Source organism: Ictidomys tridecemlineatus, chromosome 10 (genome assembly GCF_052094955.1).
Source record: "Ictidomys tridecemlineatus isolate mIctTri1 chromosome 10, mIctTri1.hap1, whole genome shotgun sequence".
In the NCBI taxonomy this organism is placed as follows: domain Eukaryota; kingdom Metazoa; phylum Chordata; class Mammalia; order Rodentia; family Sciuridae; genus Ictidomys; species Ictidomys tridecemlineatus.
The window spans coordinates 133,390,914-133,412,266 of NC_135486.1; the positions used below are offsets into that span (position 1 = coordinate 133,390,914).

Consider the following 21,353-nt stretch of genomic DNA (forward strand, 5'->3'; position numbering starts at 1 on the left):
CCCTGCCCTATTACTCACTTCTCCCCAGTCCCTCCGCTTTCCATGCTGTCTCCTCCACCGCCCCATAGCGCCTCAGAGGCTTCTCAGCTTCCAGATGGGTGGATAAAGATTGCTTTAACTCCATCGCGGATCCCCGCGGGCAGGTCGACGGGTCCCCCTTTACTCCATCCCCGCCGCGGGTTGCAGGGAGGGAGGCGGCTCCAGCCAGCAGCGTTTTAAGGGGCCGGGCGCTCGTGACGCGGCTCCATCTCTTCCGCCGCCAGCGCCCGGGAGCGCCCGACTGGTACCCAGGAGGGGGGAGGGATGCAGAGCACATGCGCAATGGAGGTTGAGGGGGAAAGCTTGGGGGCAGGGTAGGGAGAAAGAGGGGCAGATGATAAACTCTAAGAAGAGCCACAAAAAATAAAACCAACCCCAAAAAAGTAAGAACGAGGCTCCTGGTCATTCTGGAGAGGGTGGTGTTGCTCTGCATGGGTCTGGCACTGTGGGTGGTACGCGATCTGTCAGTGGGATGCTAGGTTTTGAGTGGGATTGGTGAGCCCGTCTCTATCTGTGGGCGATGGATCCATCTTTGTAGGGAGTGTGGACAAGCGTGAGTGTGGACCCAGATCTGTGGGTTCTGTGGGTTTTCGGGGGAAATCTCTGGGTTTTTGCATCCGTGTGCATACTTTGAACATGAGATGGGACATGGATGCTTGTGTTGACTCCTCATTCCTGTGTCTGTATTTGCATGGACTTGAAAGAGAAATAGATGGAAACATTTTTGGACACAGGACAAGGAAGTTGTTTGGAATCGGGGTCTTTACCTGCCAGACACCCGCAGGTGGGTTTACTGACAAAACATGGCAGCGTCGAAAATATAAAGTAAGGGGCTGGGGCTGTGGTTCAGTGGCAGAGCGCTTGCCTAGCATGTGCGAGGCACTGGGTTCAATTCTCAGCACCACATACAAATAAATGAATAAAATAAAGGTCCATCAACATCTAAAATAAATCCAGTCAAAGCTGGATTGATAGAAATCAGTACTGTTTGCTGAATGGCACCTGGGTGCAAAGCACTTCCCATAACTGTGAAAGAGACAGCATTCTGCCAGCCTTGTTTTGCATAGGGGGGAACTTGAGATGCACAGAGTTTATTTGACCAAATTCCCACAATTACTGAGTGGCATCATCAGTCCATGAATCTGGATTATTTGAATCCAGATTTAACCTCTTCATCATTAAACTGACTTCCTAGACTGCAGTTAGGATGTTTTGTATCAGGACATGGGTAGGACATGGGTTGCTGGTCTATGTTGTCATTTAGACATGTCATCTGGGACAAATTTTGGTATCCATATGGCTTGTGGAAGTGTGAAATGACCCAGTTCTTTAAGAAAATGACTTAGCTACTTAAAATGTTATTATCGATAATGAACTTCTAAATCGCTCAAGGGAGAAAAAAGAAAATAACATAGAAAATCATAAAATATTTAGATCTGGATAACAATGAGAGTATCATATGCCAAAATTTATAAGTTTTTTTTGCCTAGGAATGGGGTCTTGCTATTTTTGCCCAGGCTGGCTTGGGACTTCTGGGCTCCTGTCTTGGCCTCCTGAGTAGCTGGGACTACAGGTGCAAGGAGATCATGGTGTCCAACTTCAAAACTTATAAATGTTGATGTAAATAAATAGACAGCTTTAAATGCTGCTATAGCTTGGATCTGGAATGTTCCGCAAAGGCCCTTGTGTTAAAGGTGTGGAGTGCCCAGCTTGGTGCTATTAGAAGGTGGTGGAAACTAGGAGGCTGGCCTAGTGGGAACATGCTCTTGAAGGGGACAGTAGGACCCCAACTCCTTTCTCTTCCTCTATTTTTGAGTCCCAGGCATGAAATGAGAAGCTTTGCTCTATCACATACCTCTCGACATGATGCACTGCCTGGTCACAGGCCCCAAGCAATGAGGTCAACCAATCGAAGACTGGAACCTCTGAAACCCTGACCCAGAAATAAACCTTTTCTCTTGATTCACTTCTTGTCTCTGACATTTTGTTACAGACAGAGGCTTATGACTAAACAACGCATTCCTTAAAAAAAAAAAAAGGTGAGACTAAAATGGTTTTAAAAATGTAAAACTAAAATGGGTTAAGTTTTCAACTCAAAGACCTCATTTAAAAAGAACAAATGAAACCTAAGTAAGAAAAAGTGATGAGAAGAGAATAAATTAAGGAAATAGAAAACCAAGAAGCAATGAAGAAAATCAACAAGATCAAAAGCTGATTTCTTCCGTTGAAAACCCTCCCAAGACTGACTTTAAAATAGATACTTGTAGCCGGGCGCCATGGTACATGCCTGTAATCCCAGCAGCTCAGGAGACAGAGGCAAGAGGATCCCAAGTTCAAAGCCAGCCCCATGAGTCATTAAGCAACTCAGTGAGATCCTGAAAATTCTAAAATAGGGCTGGGGGTGTGGCTCAGTGGTCGAGTGCCCCTGGGTTCAATCCCTGCTATCAAAAAAAAAAAAAAATTGATACTCATGAGTAGTATTGAGAATGGAAGCTGAGTGCAGTGGCCCACTCCTATATTCCCAGCTACTTGGGGGCTGAGGCTGGAGGATCATGAGTTCAAGTCCAACCTAGGCAACATGGAGAGACCCTGTGTCAAACGTAAATTAACAAAATGAGACAAAATACAGGACACAGCAAGATGTTCAAAACTCACTCAATTGACATGAGTAACATTCTCCTTTTTTAAAAAAAAAAACTACCAAAATATATTTAAGAAATAAAACGAAAATCAATAACCATTACCAAAACTGAATTACTATCGAAGTTTATTTCCCTCCCTAGTCCTACAAAAGCAACAGACCCAAATAGACCCAGGTCCTTATTTTATAAAAATCACTTTAGAGCTCATTCCAGGAGGATAATATGATCTTAATACCAAACTAGATTAAAATAAAAACACATCAGGACTGGGAATATAGCTCAATGGTAGAGTGCTTGCTTCATCTGTGTAAGGCAATGGGTGCAATTCCTAGTGCTGAGAAACACACACACACACACACACACACACACAAATGGGATTGGTTCTCAAACTGGAATATGGCCCAAGGTCAGAAAATCTATAGATATTACATTTTCATAAATATGGATAAAGTTGTTTGGTTATTTCAATGAATACAGAAAAGGTTTTTTAAGAAATTAGCAGTCATATGTCTATATTTTTTGTTAGCAAAATAAGAAAAGGAGTACATTTCCTCAACTTTCCAGAGAAAAACTATAAAATACAGCAAATATTACCTTTAGAGCTGAACTTCCAGTAGCATCCCCATTAAAGTTGGGGACGAAACAATATGCCTGCTATTCCCATTTCTGGGCCTCATTAGAAAAGAAAAAATAAATGAGGAATAAGAATTGAAACGTGAAACAAAACTTTCTTTTCCAGACAGTCTATTTTCCTACAGAAAAATGCAAGCAAATCCACAGAGAGGCTGATAAAAATGAATAAGAGCAAAGTTTCGGAAACAAGATGAACATAAAAAATAGTAGGATTTCCCTACATTATTTTTTTAAATATATTTATTTTTTTTAGTTGTAGTTGGACACAATACCCTTATTTATTTATTTATTTATTTTTATGTGGTGCTGAGGATTGAACCCAGAGACTCACACATGCTAGGTGAGCGCTCTACCACTGAGCCCCAGCCCCAGCCCTCTACAACGTTATTAATTGAACTAAAAATATAATCATAATAGCAAAATAAAACATTTAGAAGAAAATCATTACTTTGTGTCACTGGGACTATTGATTAAGTCGTTTTATGTTGCACTGTTAAGTAACAATTAAAAAAAATAACTGAAACAAGAAATGGGGGCTGGGGGTGCAGCTCAGAGGTAGAACCTGTACTTCCCATACCCAGGATCCTGGGTTCGATTCCTAGCACTGAAAAAAAAAAGAAAAGAAAAAAAAAACCCTTAAGAAATGGAAAGATTTATTTGTCATGTGCAAGGGTAAAAAGAATCAATATGGTAAAGATGAAGATTCTCTTGGATGCAATTCAATTAAAATAGGAAAGAACAGGAGTTGAAATAAACTTTGATGAACTGATCCTAAAATCACATGAACGAACCAAAGACCCAGGCACAGGCAAGAGACATGGAAGAAACGGACAAGGTAGAGTGTGGGAATCCCATTTTCATTGCTGTGACCCAAGTATCTGACAAGAACAGCCTAAAGGAGGAGAGTTTATTTGGGGCTCACGGTTTCAGAGGCTCTGTCCATGGTGGGCAGAGTTCATTGCTCTGGGCCCGAGGTGGGGCAGAACATCATGGTGGAAGGGTTGGTGGAAAAGCCTTGCTCCATTCAGAGCAGCCAGGAAGCAGAGGGCAAAGGGAAGGGGCTGCAGGAAAGATGGATCCTTCCAGGGCCGCCCTCTCCCAGCCACACCCTACCTGCCAAAGTCACCACCTTTTGTGTTCACTCCAAGGTGGATGGACTGATTAGGTTACAGCTGTCACAACCCAATCCATCCACTCTGATTAGTCCTGCATTAACAGGAACCTTTCAGGGACACCTTGTCTCCAAACCACAATATAAGGTGAACTTAAAGCCCAGACATCAAGACCCACTAGAAAGCCGTAAGACATAGGTTGAGGCTGGGGACGTAGCTCAGTTGGTAGAGTGCTTGCCTTGCACGCACAAGGCCCTGGGTTCAATCCCCAGCATCATCAAAAAAAAAAAAAAAAAAGGACATAAGATGAAAATTGAAAGCCCCAAAATAGACCCATGCATATCTCTCTTTCTCTCTGGTCCTCCCCACCCTCCCTCCCACACACAGACACACACTCATACACACATAAATTCCAGGTGGATTAAAGACCTAAGTGAGAAAAGCACTATTGAAAAATGTTTGCAAAATAATATAGGAAAATGCCTTCATCCTTCTGCAGTGAAGGATATGTTAAAAAACACACAAAAAAACACCTATCCTGGGGCTGGGGGCGAGGCTCAAACCCAGCACTGAAAAAAATAATTAAATAAACAAAGAGAAAAACCCACAAGCCTTAAAGAAAAATACTATATTAATGTGACACTACATTATTTTTTATTGAAATTCATGTAACATTTAAATCAACTATTTTAGCTGGGTGCGCTGGCACACACCTGTAATCCCAGTAGCTCAGGAGGCTGAGGCAGGAGGATCGTGAGTTCAAAGCCAGCCTCAGCAAAAGCAAGGAGCTAAGCAGCTCAGTGAGATCCTGTGTCTAAATAAAATGAAAAAAAAAAATGGGGCTGGGGATGTGGCTCAGCGGATGTCCCCTGAGTTCAACCCCCTGTAACCCTCCCCTTCTTATATGAAGACATATAACAGATAGATATTTGAGTTGTTTCTACCTTTTGGTTACTGTGAGCATTTGTGTACAAGTATTTGAGTACCTGTTTTAAATTCTTTGGGGTATATACCTAGGAGTAGAATTGCTGGATTATCTGATGATTCTATGTGCAATTTTTTCAGAAACTGCCAAACTGTTTTTCATAGTTTCTGAGACATTTTACATTTCCATCAGCAACGTACAAGACATTCAACTTCTCCATGTGCTTACTAACTCTTATTTTTCATTTTCGCGACTGTAGTCATTTTTGTGAGCATTAAGTGCTATTTCATTGTGGTTTTGATTTGCATTTCCCTAATGGCTAATGGTGTCGAGCTTCATTTCATGTGCTAATTGGCCATTTATATACACATCTTCTTAGTAAAAGGTGTCTACTTAAGTCATACAGTGGAAAACTACACGGCAATGAAAAATACCGACCTACTACCAACAGACTCAATGAATCTTACAGATATAACATATAAACAAAAGGGCGTGTATCCCTTCAAATAAAAATGGTTCTTGGGTTCAGGTATACTTCATAATTTAGAAAAGAAAAAAAAAAGAACTCCATTAGATCTAAAAATTTAACTCCTAGGAATCTGCCTGAAGAATATTTGAAATAATAACCGAAATGACAGTTTCTAAAGAATAACTAAGTTGGGCACATGCACCTGTAATCCTAGAAACTCAGAGGCAGAAGGAGCAGAAATCCAAGTTTGAGGCCAATGTGGGCAACTTAGTGAGAGCTTTTCTCAAAGTAAAAATAAAAAAGGTCTGGGGGCACTGGGGCTGTAGCTCAGTGGTAAAGCGCTTGCCTAGCTTGGGAGGCACTGGTTTCAATCCTCAGCACCATGTAAAAAATAAATAAATAAAGTTTAAAATGGTGGAGACCTGGAGGTGTGACTTGGTGGCAGAGAGCCGCTGAATTACATTCCCAGTATCGAATAAATATTAAAACTAGAAAGAATCCAATATCCTACAAATAAGAAATGACTGAGTAAATTATGATAAATGCGCAATAGAACACTGTACACTTATTTTAAATGATGCTTACAAAGAATTTGAAATGTCACAGGGAAGACATTATAACAGTTTAAATATAAGGTGTGAACTCATATAAAGAATGGGTTCCTGGTCTTTTGGGCTAAGTTCAAGCATACGACAGGATCTCAATCATACGAATTATTTATTTCATGGAATGATAATGATAGAAATTAAATGAAAAATACTGTGCATCTGTTTTCATAGATGCACACATTCCCAGAGTGGGGTGGGGTCCAAATAGAAATGACTTACACCAAAAGATTGATAATGGCACCCTACGGATGTCATGATCATAAATTTTTTTGCTTGTATTCACCAATGTTCCTACAAAACATATATATTACTTTCATAATCAGAGAAAAAAATCAGTAATGTTTTGAATGCCTGGGAAGTAAAATGACCAGGAGTAAATGCACAATAAATACCATCAGGGGTTGTTTCTAAAGCTGAGACTGGAGGTGGGGAGATCTTTGTCTTTTTGATTTTCTGGATTTTTCTAACCCTCTAGACTGAGCAGCTGTTGTTCTATCATTTAAAAAAAAAAAAAAAAAGATAAATTTGTCTTCTAAAACTGCGTGATACATTCTGTGATCCTAGAGGACAAAGCCATCCCTTCCACAGCGGGGGCCAGAACCCTGTCTGTCTGCGTGAGTCAAGGGCCACAATGCCCCAAATTCTGGAGGAGCCATCTGCGTGGAACTAGTGAGTGGCTCTCCCCGGCCTGGCTTCCCGGCCTGGCCGGGTGCAGTGTCTCTGCTGGGAATGCCAAGGACTCAGAGGGACGCTGGATGGCTACAAAGAGCCAGGGCAGCCGGGGCCAGCGTGAAAGCCTTTCACAACTGTCAATTTGGCTGATGGAAAGGGAGAGGAATGCGATATCATCCCGGTCACTTGAAGCTTTATCGTGCGTGTTGACAATTCCGAACATAAGCGACACGGAGCTTATCAGAACAGCATGGTTTTCAAAAATACGGCCTTTGAAATCTGAAGGGTCTGAGTTCACGCCCTGACCCTGCCCCCTGCCAGCTGCATGACCCTGTGTGACTCGTCACTCAATCTAAGATTCGCTTCCTTCATCTGTAAATTTTTTTTTCCCCTAATTGCTTTCACTTTTATTTGAGGCTATGAACAAAATTTTAACCACTTGTTTTAAAGCAGGATGTTAAAAAAAAAAAAAAGAAATCAGAGATGAATAAAAGTTTAAAAAATTAAAGATTATAGTGATGGGTGGATGAATGACCCTGATGGCATCTCAGTGGGGACCACGTGGTCTCTCGCTGGTCAACGTGGGTTGAGGTCTCAGTCCATGGTCAGCCGGCTCCAGTGCTCTGGCCCTGAGGAGAGGTAGATCATGGAGGAAGGGCAGGGTGCAGGAACTCTGCTCAGCTCATGGTAACTAGGGAGCCGAGAATGGTATTACCTACCCCGAGGACTATTGCCATGATTAAATGAGATAATGCATGACAGCTGGTACAATAAATGCCACAACATGGGTACCTGAAGGCACTATGCTCAATGAAAGGTTCCTGTCACACAACACCATACACCGTACAATTCTTTTTGCATGAATCATCTAGAATCCATATCTGTAGAGAGAGCATAGCTATAGCCAATCCATACAGAAAGAAAGTAGATCAGTGGTTGCCTAGGGCACAGTGGGGCACAGGCATGAGAGGTACGGAGTATAGGGCTTCTTTTGGGGGAGGATGAAAAGGTTCTGAAGTTGATTATAGTGACAGTTGCACACTGTGAACATATGAAAGTGTGCCCCCCTTTAAAAGAGTGAACTCCATCGTATGTGAATTATTGCTCAACCCATCTGTTGCCCCGAGGCGACACTGAATGGGATCTACATGTTTGTAGCGCTTTACTGAGAGGTTCCCAAAATCACGGGGACCTGCCTGTGCCATTTGTTAGCAGGGGATTCTGGGGGTCTGGTCACATAAGCCCAATCTGTCCTGGTCCTGGCTGGGACTTGCCATTCCTGATGGTTGCTGTCTGCTCTGGTTTGAGGGGTGGTTTCCGTTTGTCAGTTTTTCTGGTTATGTTTTTGTTCTGTTGTGCGTTTCTTGTTGGTTTGTTTTGCAATGCTGGGGATGGAATCCAGGGCTTCACATGGGCTAGGCAAGCGCTCTTCCACTGAGCCACGCCCTCAGCCCCCATCCTTTGTGTTGATGGGGATTATTTGGAATTCTATGTCTAACTGCAATTTCTAAAACAGAGACAGCGGTTCTAGGAATGCCCCCATCAGCGGATCCTTTGCATTGGCCCAAATCAGGAAAACTGAACTCACCCCCGCACCCCACCTATCCTTCCACCCCCAGTAAATATGTATCATGAGGTTTTGCTCAAACAGCCTTTTGCTGCTAACAAATAGGCTATATGTTAGTAGGACCATAATTATACTTTTCTATCTGGCAGTGATGGTAAACGTTTCCATTATATAAGATGTGTTCGTGAAAGAGAATCAGAAAGACCATCTCCTATTCCCATGATGTTTCTTTCATTCCATTTTAAATCACAGAGATGAAGGGAAATGTGTGGGTATGGATATGCATTCATATTGTTCAAATTCTTTTTTGCTCTTACAGAATGGCTAGCTAAGATCCCCATTTCTCCTAGTAAGATCATTCTTATATAAAGGCACATACATCATTTATCCACCTCATATCTCTTTTTGGATTCCTAGAAAATATTCAAAAATCAGGAAAAAAAATTCATGGAAAGAAGTAGCTAGCTATTTGAACTGCATGGCCCATAACCAGAACGGTGCCCCCACAACCAGATGGCACTGTGCCTTGTGTCCCTGAGTCACCGCCTGCCAGTCCCACACCGCGATGAAAGAAGCTAGGGGCCGCTAGAGAGAAACCCATCTGGGACTCAATGAAAAGAGGAGGGAGAAATAACATCTACGACCCAGAGAAAGATAACAAGTGTTGCTTCTAGAAAGAGAAAATTCTAGAAAACCTTGATTTGAATGAGAAGAAATATTAATGTTAAGATTCAGAAGAGAATGTTCTAAAGGTTCAGGCTATAGTTCTGGGACTGGGGATGTGGCTCTGTGGTGGAATGTTTGCCTAGCACGCATCTGAGGCAAGGGTACCTGAGGAAAAATCCCGATTCCATCACCTAACACCAACCACTCAAGCTCTCCAAGGATCAGTCACTTTTCCTGTAAAATGGGGTCAGTAATAACCCTACCTGAGAACTGTTGTGAGGGGTGAAATAAAATTATCTGGGTAGCGTGTTAGCACAGAATAAATACTCAATGAAAGCCATTTATTATGGTTATTTTAAAATTTATTTATTTATTCTAATTGGTTACACATGACAGCAGAATGCTCTTCGACCCATTGGTCACAAATAGAGCACATTTTTTTTACTTCTCTGGTTGTACCCAAAGTAGGGTCACACCATTCGTGCAATCATACATGTACCTAGGGTAATGGCGTCCTTCTCACTCCACCATCTTTCCTATTATCATGGTTACTAATACCATGATTCCTACCAGTCCTTGAAGTTACAGTTGACTTGAGCGTTATGCTGTGTTCATCGAAATGTCAAGATCCTCCTTGTGTAAATTCCAGAGGATTTAAGTCTATGCAGTCATTACACTTCTAATAACAGTGATCCTTCCAGGGAGATCAGTATTTTTTATTTTATATTTCATATAATCAATTTATTCTGTTTTATTAGAAGGTTTGTTGGTTTTTTAGAGGAATATTTATGGATAAATAATGTTCAGTGACACTTTATATGTACTTGTTAATCTATAAGTTACTCAGTCCGCACGTGTTGTTCAAAGTCATATATGAGAAATTTTTAAATTTGTAGTTTACTTGGTTATATATGTAAGCTAAGCCTGATAATTTTCCCATACTGCCTGAGTTTTTTGTGGTTGTTGTTGGTTCTAATTAGTTATACATGGCAGTAGAATGCACTTTGACACATCATACATAAATGGAGTGCAACTTCTCACTCTCCTGGCTGTACATGATGTCGAGGAGCTATGTGGCTTTTAATGCTAACTATTTCCAGGGGACGGAGAAGGCTGAACAGCAGGTGTGTGGGTTCAGTTAGATAGGATCAAGAAATTCGGCAGGGTGCCCACAGATAAGAATAATGTACTACACACTTCACACAGCTGGAAGAAGGGACTTTTAAATCTTTTTTTTTACCATAAAGAAATGATAAATGTTCAAAGAGACAGACAAGTTTAACTTGATTTAAATATTATGCAGCCAGGCGTGGTGACGCACGCCTGTAATCCCAGCGGCTAGGGAGGCCGAGGCAGGAGGATGGAGAGTTCAAAGCCAGCCCCAGCAAAAGCGAGGTGCTAAGCAGCTCAGTGAGACCGTGTCTCTAAATAAAATATAAAATAGGGCTGGGGATGTGGCTCAGGGGTCGAGCGCCCCTGAGTTCAATCCCTAGTGTTACCGCTGTTGACCGGTGACGAGTTCTTGCTCCCCGTTGTTGAAGAATAACACCAAAGAAGCACGCCGAGGCAAGGTCAGAGTAGAGATTAGAAATTTATTAAAGGACAGAAGAAAAAACTTCTCCCGGAGGAAGAAGGGGACCCAAAAGGTGGAATCCGTGGAAGTGTGGTTGTTTCCCCTTTTTATAGTTCTTTCAGTCATGGAATGTAGGTTGGAAGGCCCCAGGGGTGGGACACAGGAGGGCCAAAGAAGTAGTCTGAGCAGGAAGGACTTCATTATCACTTCTTTGTGATGGGCTCATTAACATTTCTTTGGGATGGGCTGTCTTCAAATCTGTTGGGGGCTGTTCATTAATACTTCCAGGTGGACTTTGGCCTAGGCCCTTTTCGGAACTTCATTAACATTCCATGAGTTGTCCTGTGTTTTCCCTGAGTCGTTCCCAGCATGGCCTCCATTTTAGATTTCACTCAGTATTAGACCCGATTTACCTAACTACACTAACTACCTAACTTTAAATCTGGCTTCATTCCCCCCTCTAATTTGGGAACTCCTTACTGCTGTAAGGAAAGGGGGCGAAGAAAATCTTTCTGGCTTCTTCAGGCTGACAAAAGGGGCGATGTCGGGGCAAGCAGTTTGGAGTCCCCTTTAAAAATATCGGGTCTATCCAGTGGTCCATGCTAAAAGTCCAATTGAGAAGTAATAGGCTGGAGGGCCATTCGAGTGATGGGTGGTCTATAAGAGAAACAAGAATTCATTAGTAGTGAAACCAGATTGATGCAGCAATAAATGCCATAGCACAGAAATATGCCAATGAGTATGATGGCAAAGACAAAGGCTAACAATGTTTACTACCAGGAAGTACCAAGAACCAGGAGTTAAGATATTGTTTCCATGTTGAGGACATGGCTTCTATCTGAGCATGTAAATCTTTAAGGATATTTGTCATATTGCCAGAAATGTCAGCGATGTAAACACAACATTTAACTTTTAGGGTTACAGATGTCCTTTCCCTTAAGGGATAGTTTAATAATTTAATATCATTTGATCTTGCAAAATCCTTTTACTAGTATGACCTGTGTCTATTAAATTTTGTTACCTAGGGCTGGATAACCATACTAACAAACACCAAGCCTACCTGCGTAGGTTAGGAATATCTGTGGGCCTTAAACTAAAAACTACTCTGGCAGTTCCTTTTGATAGTTATCAGGCATTCCTACCTAAGAATTTCTTTTGTAGCCTCCAGTTTTACTTATTGTTGGAGGTTACATTTAATTATTATAATTATTTAAAATGTCCAGGAATAGCTATGTTTTGGCTTTGACTGTCTTTGCTAAGTGTTTAAGATGAAGCAAGTCAAACTGACTTTGTTTTCATCTATTGTTAACAGTCAGCTGAGTCTATGGGAATCCTCGGGAACTTCACAGCAGCTTCTCAGTTCTGCTAGTGCCATTTGCGCTAGGATGGGTCCAGGCCTTGCTTGACCATGTGCCTTCCCTCGGAAGCATCAGGGATGTCTCCCTTCTCTGATGACCCTCCTCTTTACAGCAAATGCACTGATTGGCTTTCTGTCCTCCATTGGTCTCATTAATCTCCCTGATCAGGAGGTTATGTGGCCTAGAGTTGCAAAGCCCTTTGGAGAAGACCCTATCCCTGATTCAGACTGACTCAGAGGGCAAGAGCCAAACATTGGTTTTCTTGGCCCCTTTAATTTAACTTTAATTTTAAAACTTAATCTTAAACATCTAGCAAATAAGTTTCAACAGCCTTATACTAAGTACTGGGCTTTAGTACCTATCTCTCTATCCTGTAGGTGATAACTCCTTATCTTAAGTTAACCCAGGTTGTGAGTTCTTAAAGCAGTACCTCTTTAAAACATTAACAGGCAATCCTTAGACCATCTAAAAGCAAACTACAAAACAAAACTAACTAGGATAAAAACATATTTAGTTTATGTAATAGCTACCTTGAATTCTGGCAGAGTTATACATTATAATCCCCTGTTTGAGATCCTGGCAATCGTGACAAAAACCAACTTTTGGACACAACTCTAAATGCACTGAAATCTGGCCTATTTCTTTCATAGTAACTTTCACATACAGTGAGATGGGACATAGAGCCTTATCTCAAGGTGGGGCTCTTCATGCAGTCTCTCTTGGCAGAAACAGACACACTTGACAGAAACAGTCTTAAATACTATAGTTCTGAAGCTGATCTCTGCATTTTAGACATCGTTAAAAAGCCTACATAAATTGCTGCTCAAGTTTACATGAATATTAGCTAACAACATAATATCACATCTAAAACATGAATTAAAGAAAGGCTGAAAGTTTTTAACCTTTTGTAGAAAAGGAGCAAAGTACTTTTGTGTTTTGCAATAAAACCTTCACATAGATTAGGCTCTCATTAACTTAAAAATACATTTAAATTGTATCTCTGTAAAAAGTAACATGGAACTTTATATAACTTATTGATAATAAGTACAATTATAGAACACAAATGATAAATAAACTTCCAACATGTTTTTCTTTTAAGCCTAAAATTACCATACAATTTTAGAATACCAGCTTGATATAACGCTCTTTTTAAAGCTTCTACCTTACAGACTTGTATATTTGGAAAATATGAACACATTAATGGCACCAATTACATTGATGTTTTTATATTAATCAAGTTTAGCTTTTAAAGGAATAACATAGCACAATTCTCTAAAACAACAGCACTTGTTTAACCAGCTGTTTAATTTCTTTAATATTACTTTGCTCAAAAACTTACACTTATAACCAACTTGCACAGACCTTCTTTATCACTTACTTAAACCCTCTTAATTACTCAATCCAGAAACACATTTTCCCTCTATTAAATCCATATCTAGAACCTTCTAGTTTCTCTTTCATCTGTTAACCTCCTTCTGTTCACATCTTGAAACAATACTTGTAAACCTTTGAATCTGAGCAGATTATTTCATAGACATTTATTAGGGCCTTTTTTTTGAACACCTAGAATAACTTATAAGCTTAATTTAAGATCTCCTTTTTTAATCTAATTACCAAATTTAAATTGAGCCATTTGAACCACATGAATCAAAGATATTTGGATCCATTTTTAATTTTTCATGAGCGCTCCTCATCTGTCAATTGTCATATCACTGCATGATATATGGACATACACACAGGCATACCGACATACAACACTAACACAAGTGTAACACGTAACACAAAAGGCCTTGCAGATTTCTCAGGTGAAATCTCATTGCAATGTTAAAAAAAACTCCAGTTGATCAAAAATAGAACTTATCAGAAAAACATTAACTTGCCTGTAGGAACAAAATCATGAGCTCAAAAAAAAATATAGAGTCTAAGAAAAGACAAAAGGTCCTAGAAAAAAATTGATCAGCCAGTAATTAGTAAATGCCATACAATTTACTCTTTGGTTTAATCTAGTTTGAGTTCAGGTAAAAGACACTTTTACTCTTTTTTTTTTTTCTTGGGCCTGAGCTCCAGGCTGCTTCTGTTTGCATATCAGTGTAAGCCCTGGCTGAGGTCTGGAAGGGACTGGGAAAACTGGAATTCTGACCAGAAACTTTATGTCTAAGGCATTTTAACCATAAGTCACAATTTTCAGGTTTGGAAGTAGAAATAAGATACAATTTACAAAATTTTATCTTTATATCTTTCTATACTAGAAAAACTTGCTCACACAAAACTGAAAATAGGATCTTTCTTGTTATAAAAGCCACCATCAGAAGAAGTTCCTTCAGGATCATTAAACTACTTTTTTGTTCTGAAGTTTCTAAAGTACATTAAATCACCTGGAAAATATCTACACACTACCATGTATATCTAAAATTATTGAAAATTTCCAAGACTGTTGCTAATTAATGTCATTTTAGTAAGCCAGACCAATGTTTTAATTTAACACTTTTCCTAAATCCTACACACTGAGAGAAACAGATACTAAATCATAATTTACTATCCTTGCCCAAATCAATGCACTGTATACCTAGTGAAATCTCCTTAGGCTACCCAGTTCAAAAATTGATGAAAAAATAAAACAATGATTGGGAGTTACTTGCCAACTTGGAAGTAGAGTTCTTTTAATTTTCTATCCTAAGTATTTAAGTTCTCTGGCATGAATTATCTGAAATCACAAACTTAACAATTGCCTAACCCTAACTTTTAACTGCAAGATTATGCAATGCTTCGAACTCATTTAGATACCAGATTTTACAATGAAACATCTTTTAGACACACATTTAGCCTAGATTATCCCCAAGAAACAATCTATAATAACCTTTAAAACCGACCATATAAGAAAATATCTCTCCAGGTTTTGAACTTTCATTTAATTATGACTCCTATCAGTGGCACCTTAGATTTCCCATGAGTGGACCAGATGTTCTCGTAGGGGCAACTATAGGTATAAAATCAAGGGTCTCAGTGTGACTGACTTTACTGCATTTAGGTGGAGTAATTCTTACAGTGCAGGGAAATTATGAGGAAATTTCCCCAAAGCGAAAATGGCTTTGGCAGCTGCTGGGAATTTCTCAGTTTCCCCTTCACTTGCAAGATTAGCTCCTTTGAATAGATCCAATCCCAGGAAATCTGGCTTATCTCCTAACCTTCCAGTAGAGTCAGTTTTTAATCTGCTTTAGGTCTTAAAGGGGGAGGGGTGTATGTACTTTGATCAGCCCAAATTTTTTGATTCTTTTTCCTCAGTGAGTCCAAGATTTTTTTTTTTCATGGCAGATATCATAGCTAAGTTTACTTTACACCTGTTGGCACAATTTAGGATTTCCCTTAGAGCAAAAAATCTGAACATACAACACCTTACACCATTTCTTTTTTGTAAATTTTATCAAACTGTAAAAAGATTTAAATTGATATTTCCCTCTGGTGGCCAGGTTTCTCGTATTTGAGGCCAGGCCAAGAAAATGAGGCGCTTGTTCTTGAGTGTCTGAGGTTCAAATTTATCCCAATTTTTCAATACGCAGGCTAGTGGCGCACCTAGCGTATTGGAGAGAGAAGCTCCTGTCTGAGTGAGGAAAACAGGACTCAGGCGCCCATGCTGCACCGGAGAAAACTGTTCTCCTTAGGGACGTCTCCCTAACCTTGAGCTTCCTAAACGGTCCAGAAAACCCGTCTCTCACCTGGCTTTGCCAAGGGGTTTCTGGTCCCCTTTAGCAAAGTGCTAGGGTCTCAGTTTGCCCTGTGCCAAAGACCCTGGGAGGATTCAGACTTAAGGGCCTTACTGCTTTCCTCCCGGCCACTAAAAACCCATTGAATCGTGTGCTCTTTGTTGCCTTTGCTCTGTAGACTAGCAGATTACCAGAGTTGATTCTAAAAAATGCTTCTCTTAGCAGCTTAAGGAACACAGCTCATTTTAAACATTGGGTGGTAAAACAGACTATTGAAAGTTACCTATGCACCTTAGGGAACCTGGGCAGATCTTATTAATTATCCCATGCCTTTTTCTCAGTCCTACAACCTGAATTGCTAACGTTTCTGACCTGCGAAGGAAGGGAAGCATCCAGGAGGAATGGATGCGGGGTTGGGAGTGTTGCATGGCCCATACGGAGGCAAATGTGATTGGGGCTTTCCCTCAGTGCCATTCATCTACCGATCACCCTAGATACCCCTGAGGGCTGTCGGGAGAGGGCTCAAGAGAAAGGAACCTTTGGAAACGTCTGAGAGTAGCCCAGACCGGGATTCCGCAGTTGTTCCAAACTCTTTCCTCCACCTCCACGCATCCGAGGCAGATCGGGATTCGGGACACTGTGTACTCACGCCAATTGCTCTCCAGGCCCAGACAGAAAAGTTGGAAACGGCTTTGGCAGAACCCAACATGCCTGCTCTGTACCGAACAGGTGATTGAGAGCTGCCTAGGCCGAGAAACCTCTCACCCGAGTCTTGTAGAGTGGCGGCTGCACTAGTTGCGTTTAAGTAGCCGACGGGTGCCCACTTTACCCTCCAGAAAGAAAGAGAGAAAGACGCACCTCAAACAGATATGGGGTGCGTAGAGAGGCGCTTACCTCGGTGCAGAATATCTCGGTGGGACCTCCAATATGTTACCGCTGTTGACCGGTGACGAGTTCTTGCTCCCCAATGTTGAAGAATAACACCAAAGAAGCACGCCGAGGCAAGGTCAGAGTAGAGATTAGAAATTTATTAAAGGACAGAAGAAAAGACTTCTCCCAGAGGAAGAAGGGGACCCAAAAGGTGGAATCCGTGGAAGTGTGGTTGTTTCCCCTTTTTATAGTTCTTTCAGTCATGGAATGTAGGTTGGAAGGCCCCAGGGGTGGGACACAGGAGGGCCAAAGAAGTAGTCTGAGCAGGAAGGACTTCATTATCACTTCTTTGTGATGGGCTCATTAACATTTCTTTGGGATGGGCTGTCTTCAAATCTGTTGGGGGCTGTTCATTAATACTTCCAGGTGGACTTTGGCCTAGGCCCTTTTCGGAACTTCATTAACATTCCATGAGTTGTCCTGTGTTTTCCCTGAGTCGTTCCCAGCATGGCCTCCATTTTAGATTTCACTCGGTATTAGACCCGATTTACCTAACTTTAAATCTGGCTTCACTAGTACAAAAAAAAAAAAAAACAACTATGCAAAGTGTGCATATAGCTGAACACCACAGGGTACTGACAATTTTTGTTTTTATGTATCTGTTAAAAATAAATATAATATTAAAAAATACTATTTCCCTCTCTCATGGGCAATAGTATCTTTGCAGTTTTACAGACAGTCTCAAGAAGCCGTGAAGGGGACCCAGCCACTAGAGGACTGGGAAGCTTCAAAATTGAGCCAGGGAGCCTGCCTCCCACGTAGTGTGCCAGCTCACCATGTCGCTTGTCACCTTTACTCACCTGTGCAGGGGGATCAGAGGTAGGCCCTGGCACCTGCTCACACAGTGGAGGCTGGACCCGGCTCTCTCGCCCCCCCCCCCCAGAGTGGGGTGTTTCTGTTGGTTCGTTCTGTGTGTACAGCCAGCCGGCGACCAAGGTCTTCAGAGGCCACAGTTTTCATTACACAAGTCCGGGCTTGTTTCTCAGACGTCTAAAATAAATACAGATGGAACACAAGAGATCTCCTGGCCTACAGAGAGAAGTGGGCACAGAATTAAGGGGGGGGAAGGAGGAGTTTCGGTTTTAATGTTTGATTTCTATAACAATGAAATACTCCTGTATTATATCTCCTTAATATATAATATCACATATCAAATTCAATACATATTATAATAATATTCTACACAATCATATAATAAATGTAATAAATAAAAATGTGGTAAAAGAGCATGTTAGTAATTTGCAGTACACACACACACATACACACACACACTCAGCACACTGCTAAGCTTTCAGGAGGCATGTAAAAAAGAAGATCACATGTGAAGCACAAAGATAAAGAACTTGGGCCGGGCGTGGTGGTGCACACCTGTAATCTCAGCAACCGGGGAGACTGAGGCAGGAGCAAGTTTGAGGCCAGCCTCCATAACTTAGTGAGGCTCTGTTTCAAAATTATATTTTAAAAAAAAGGCTGAGGGTGTAGCTCCGGGGTGGAGCACTCCGGGGTTCAATCCCCAGTACCACCAGAAAAGTGAAAATAAAGAACTTGGGCCCTAGAGACAGACCGCCTAGGCCTGAAGGCCAGCTCCACCACTGTGGAGTGTGACCTTGGACAAGTCATATCATTGCCACCTCCAAGTCCTCCCCTTCAGTCATCCTCTATTTAATCTTTAAAAAAAAAAAAAAAAGTTCCTGAGCCAGGCTGTGCCCTAAACCTTCTCCTGATCCTACCTGATCCCAGGATTCTTCTCCCCTGGTCCTCCTGGGCCCTCCAGCCCCACCTCTCCACCACCTGCCCCCTTCAGCTGGGTCCCCTGGGACCTTCTCTGGGCGTGTCCCCACCCCAGGGGAGCCGACCTGTGATTGGGACCTCAACACCAGTGTCTCTCCTTCTCCTCCCCCAGCCCCTCCCCGGTGTGTGTCCACCGACCTCCCAGAAATATCCAGAAATCGCTCAGAAATGCCCAGCCATCCTGGGGAGAGGGATAAAGGTGGAAAGGGGTTTGGAAGATAAAGCAGAGTGGAGCCGAGGAAGCGCCACGTACACTGGTCTTAGAGGGGGTTGCCTGAGCCAGAAGCTGAGCAGACAAGCTCAAGTCTCAGGCCCTGGGACCCAGCTTCTGTCAAGAGGGCAGGGAGCTGGCACCTGTGCCGTGTCAGGGGAAGCCAGGCTCACACAGGGAGAGAGTGGGCTGAGAACAGCCCCGTCATGCGGAGACTCTGCCGGTCTTGTGGCATTTATTGAATGACTACTGTATACGAGGCCCTTCATGAGACTTGCACTTCTTTACTCTCCACTCTCAACTGTGCCCTGTGGCTCAGGGGGCCGAGTGAACTGCTCACTAATAAGTGGCAGGACCAGGATTCACACTTATGTCCCCAAAGGCCAGACTCTCAGCCCCAGCTCAGGCCACCTCTCAGAGCTGTTCTGTCTCAGGGAATCACCACGGCAACGGGTTAGGAGCAGGGGTTCACAGCCTCGTCCTGCATGGTCAGGACGAGACTCACTTGGTTTACACCCAAATACGCTCCAACTGAATTAGAAATCCCAGCCATCCTTGGGGCTTGATTCTCCACAGCCCGCAGAGTCAGCCAATCAGTCCTACGGATTCTACCTGGGAAATGTCCCTTCCAACCTCCCCATTCCCACTCTCTCCCTTTAGCTCCTTTTTACATCATTTCTGGCCTAGATTATTACAAAACCACCTTTTTTTTTCCTGTTTTTTTCCCCAAACTTTTGTTTTTTCTCTCCATACTGGGTCTAAAATTATACGCACATGCGCTAGCACACACAAAAACTCATCCAGTGCCACTTGGAATTGCAGAATGATTTTCATCCTCAATCTCCTCGGTTCAGGAACAAACAGGTCATTCCCAACGTTTTTAGATTTTTTTTCAACAAAACTCTAAGGAGCAGTTACAGCTTTGGAGATGTCCTTCATTCCCCGGGGATGAGTTTCTTGCAATGAAATTGCTGAATCCAAGAATATGTAAATTTCCAAAGACATTTGATGTTTATATTAGTAAGCAGTCCTTCAGAAGCATCGTGCCAAGTTACAGTCACCAGAAGGGAGTGTGTGAGTATGACTTATTACAGATCATGTGTTCACACTAGCATGCTCACCTGACAGAGATGTGCTCTTTCCGGTTCAAATCATCTAAGCTAGAATAGCAAATGGCCAGTGGTAGATATGCAGCACAAGTTTGTTGAAGGAATCAACGAACTCAGCAAACAGAAGGACGTGCCTTTATATGCTCCCTGATTTTTTTTATAGCTTTCACAATCATATCGTAGCACAACTGCTACTGTTATGTGGCTGTGCTCACCGGAATATTTCAGGTTGAATTGATTCAAAAGCATTCCTTTGCACATGAGCTGATATTCCTGGAAACTCCAAAATACTGCTCCATCCAGGAAATAAGTCCTTGCACCCTACCCAGATTTCCCGTGAATGTGCAGCCTCAACCTTGTTCTCATCAATGCTCTATCTTCACCTTATAAGGGCAGTTACTCGATGGGGAAGGGTTTTACTAAAGAGGAAAATGAGTGAAAAGTGCTGGGTTTGCACCTGTACTGCCCAGCCCCACTAAAAGAAGCAACAGGGTACACCTGGGACTCCACAGCTTTCCTCCAAAACCTGTCTTCTGTATTTTCTTCCTCAACTGATGACGACTTTGTTCCATCCAGTCATTCAAGCCAGAAAATTCCCACATCGACCTATGAATGTTGCTGATATTACCCAGGTAAATCTAACTTTACCAACCCCCCATCTCTCCCTCACTCTCCACTACCGTTGAATGAACTTCAGGCCTGCCTCCCTTAGACAATGCTCTTTTCATTTAACATCTACTCTGTCTACAGTGTCAGCACCTGTGCTAGACACTGTGCTAGATGCTGGGGCTGAGCCACGCAGAAGTCGTGTTATCAGTAGTTTGCAGAGGCTGTGGGCTGATGCAGGTGGTCACTGCATGATCCAGCATCCTTTGGAGATTTGTTATGAATATGAGCAGCTTACTCGGCAACGCCGGATGCACATGCCTATAATCCCAGAGACTCTGGAGGCTGAGGGTCTCAACTTAGTGAGACCCTGTCTCAAATTAAATATAAAAAGGGCTGTGGATGTAGCTCACATAGGGTAAAGTATCCCTGGGTTCAATCCCCAATACAAAAAAAAAAAAAAAAAGTCTGAGCATAGCTATGTGTGGTGGGGGCACATGCCTGTAATTCCACGGGCTGAGGCAGGAGGATTGCAAGTTCAAGGCCAGTCTGGGTAACTCAGAGAGACCCCATCTCAAAATAAAAGCAGCTAGGGATGCATCTCAGTGGTGGGGCATCCCTGGATTAAATCACCAGTCCCAAGGGAGCAAAAGAAGACACAAGGAGCACTATTTGGCCTGTGAGAGTCTCCCACACTTCACTAAACAAAGAATCCTTTTGTCCCATAACAGCTACTAACGC

General features: G+C 42.1%; 1 protein-coding gene and 1 non-coding gene across 8 annotated transcripts in view; one reads left to right on the plus strand and one right to left on the minus strand.

The window, feature by feature from the left end:
• Bmerb1 (bMERB domain containing 1) overlaps window positions 1-302 on the minus strand; it is a 110,323-nt gene extending 110,021 nt beyond the window's left edge. For 2 of the 7 annotated variants that reach the window (XM_078024315.1, XM_078024314.1), the window contains exon 1: window positions 19-302. In XM_078024315.1, the coding sequence (XP_077880441.1) occupies window positions 19-124 (106 nt within the window). In that variant the 5' untranslated portion in view covers window positions 125-302. The remainder of the gene's footprint in view (window positions 1-18) is intronic. The other 5 variants (XM_021725419.3, XM_005323693.5, XM_040276733.2 and 2 more) reach the window with 3 other exon arrangements.
• A 4,334-nt stretch (window positions 303-4,636) lies between these two features.
• On the plus strand, window positions 4,637-4,706 carry Trnaa-ugc (transfer RNA alanine (anticodon UGC)). Its single transcript has one exon. It is a non-coding gene; the product is annotated as a tRNA-Ala (tRNA).
• The last annotated feature ends 16,647 nt before the right edge of the window (window positions 4,707-21,353 follow it).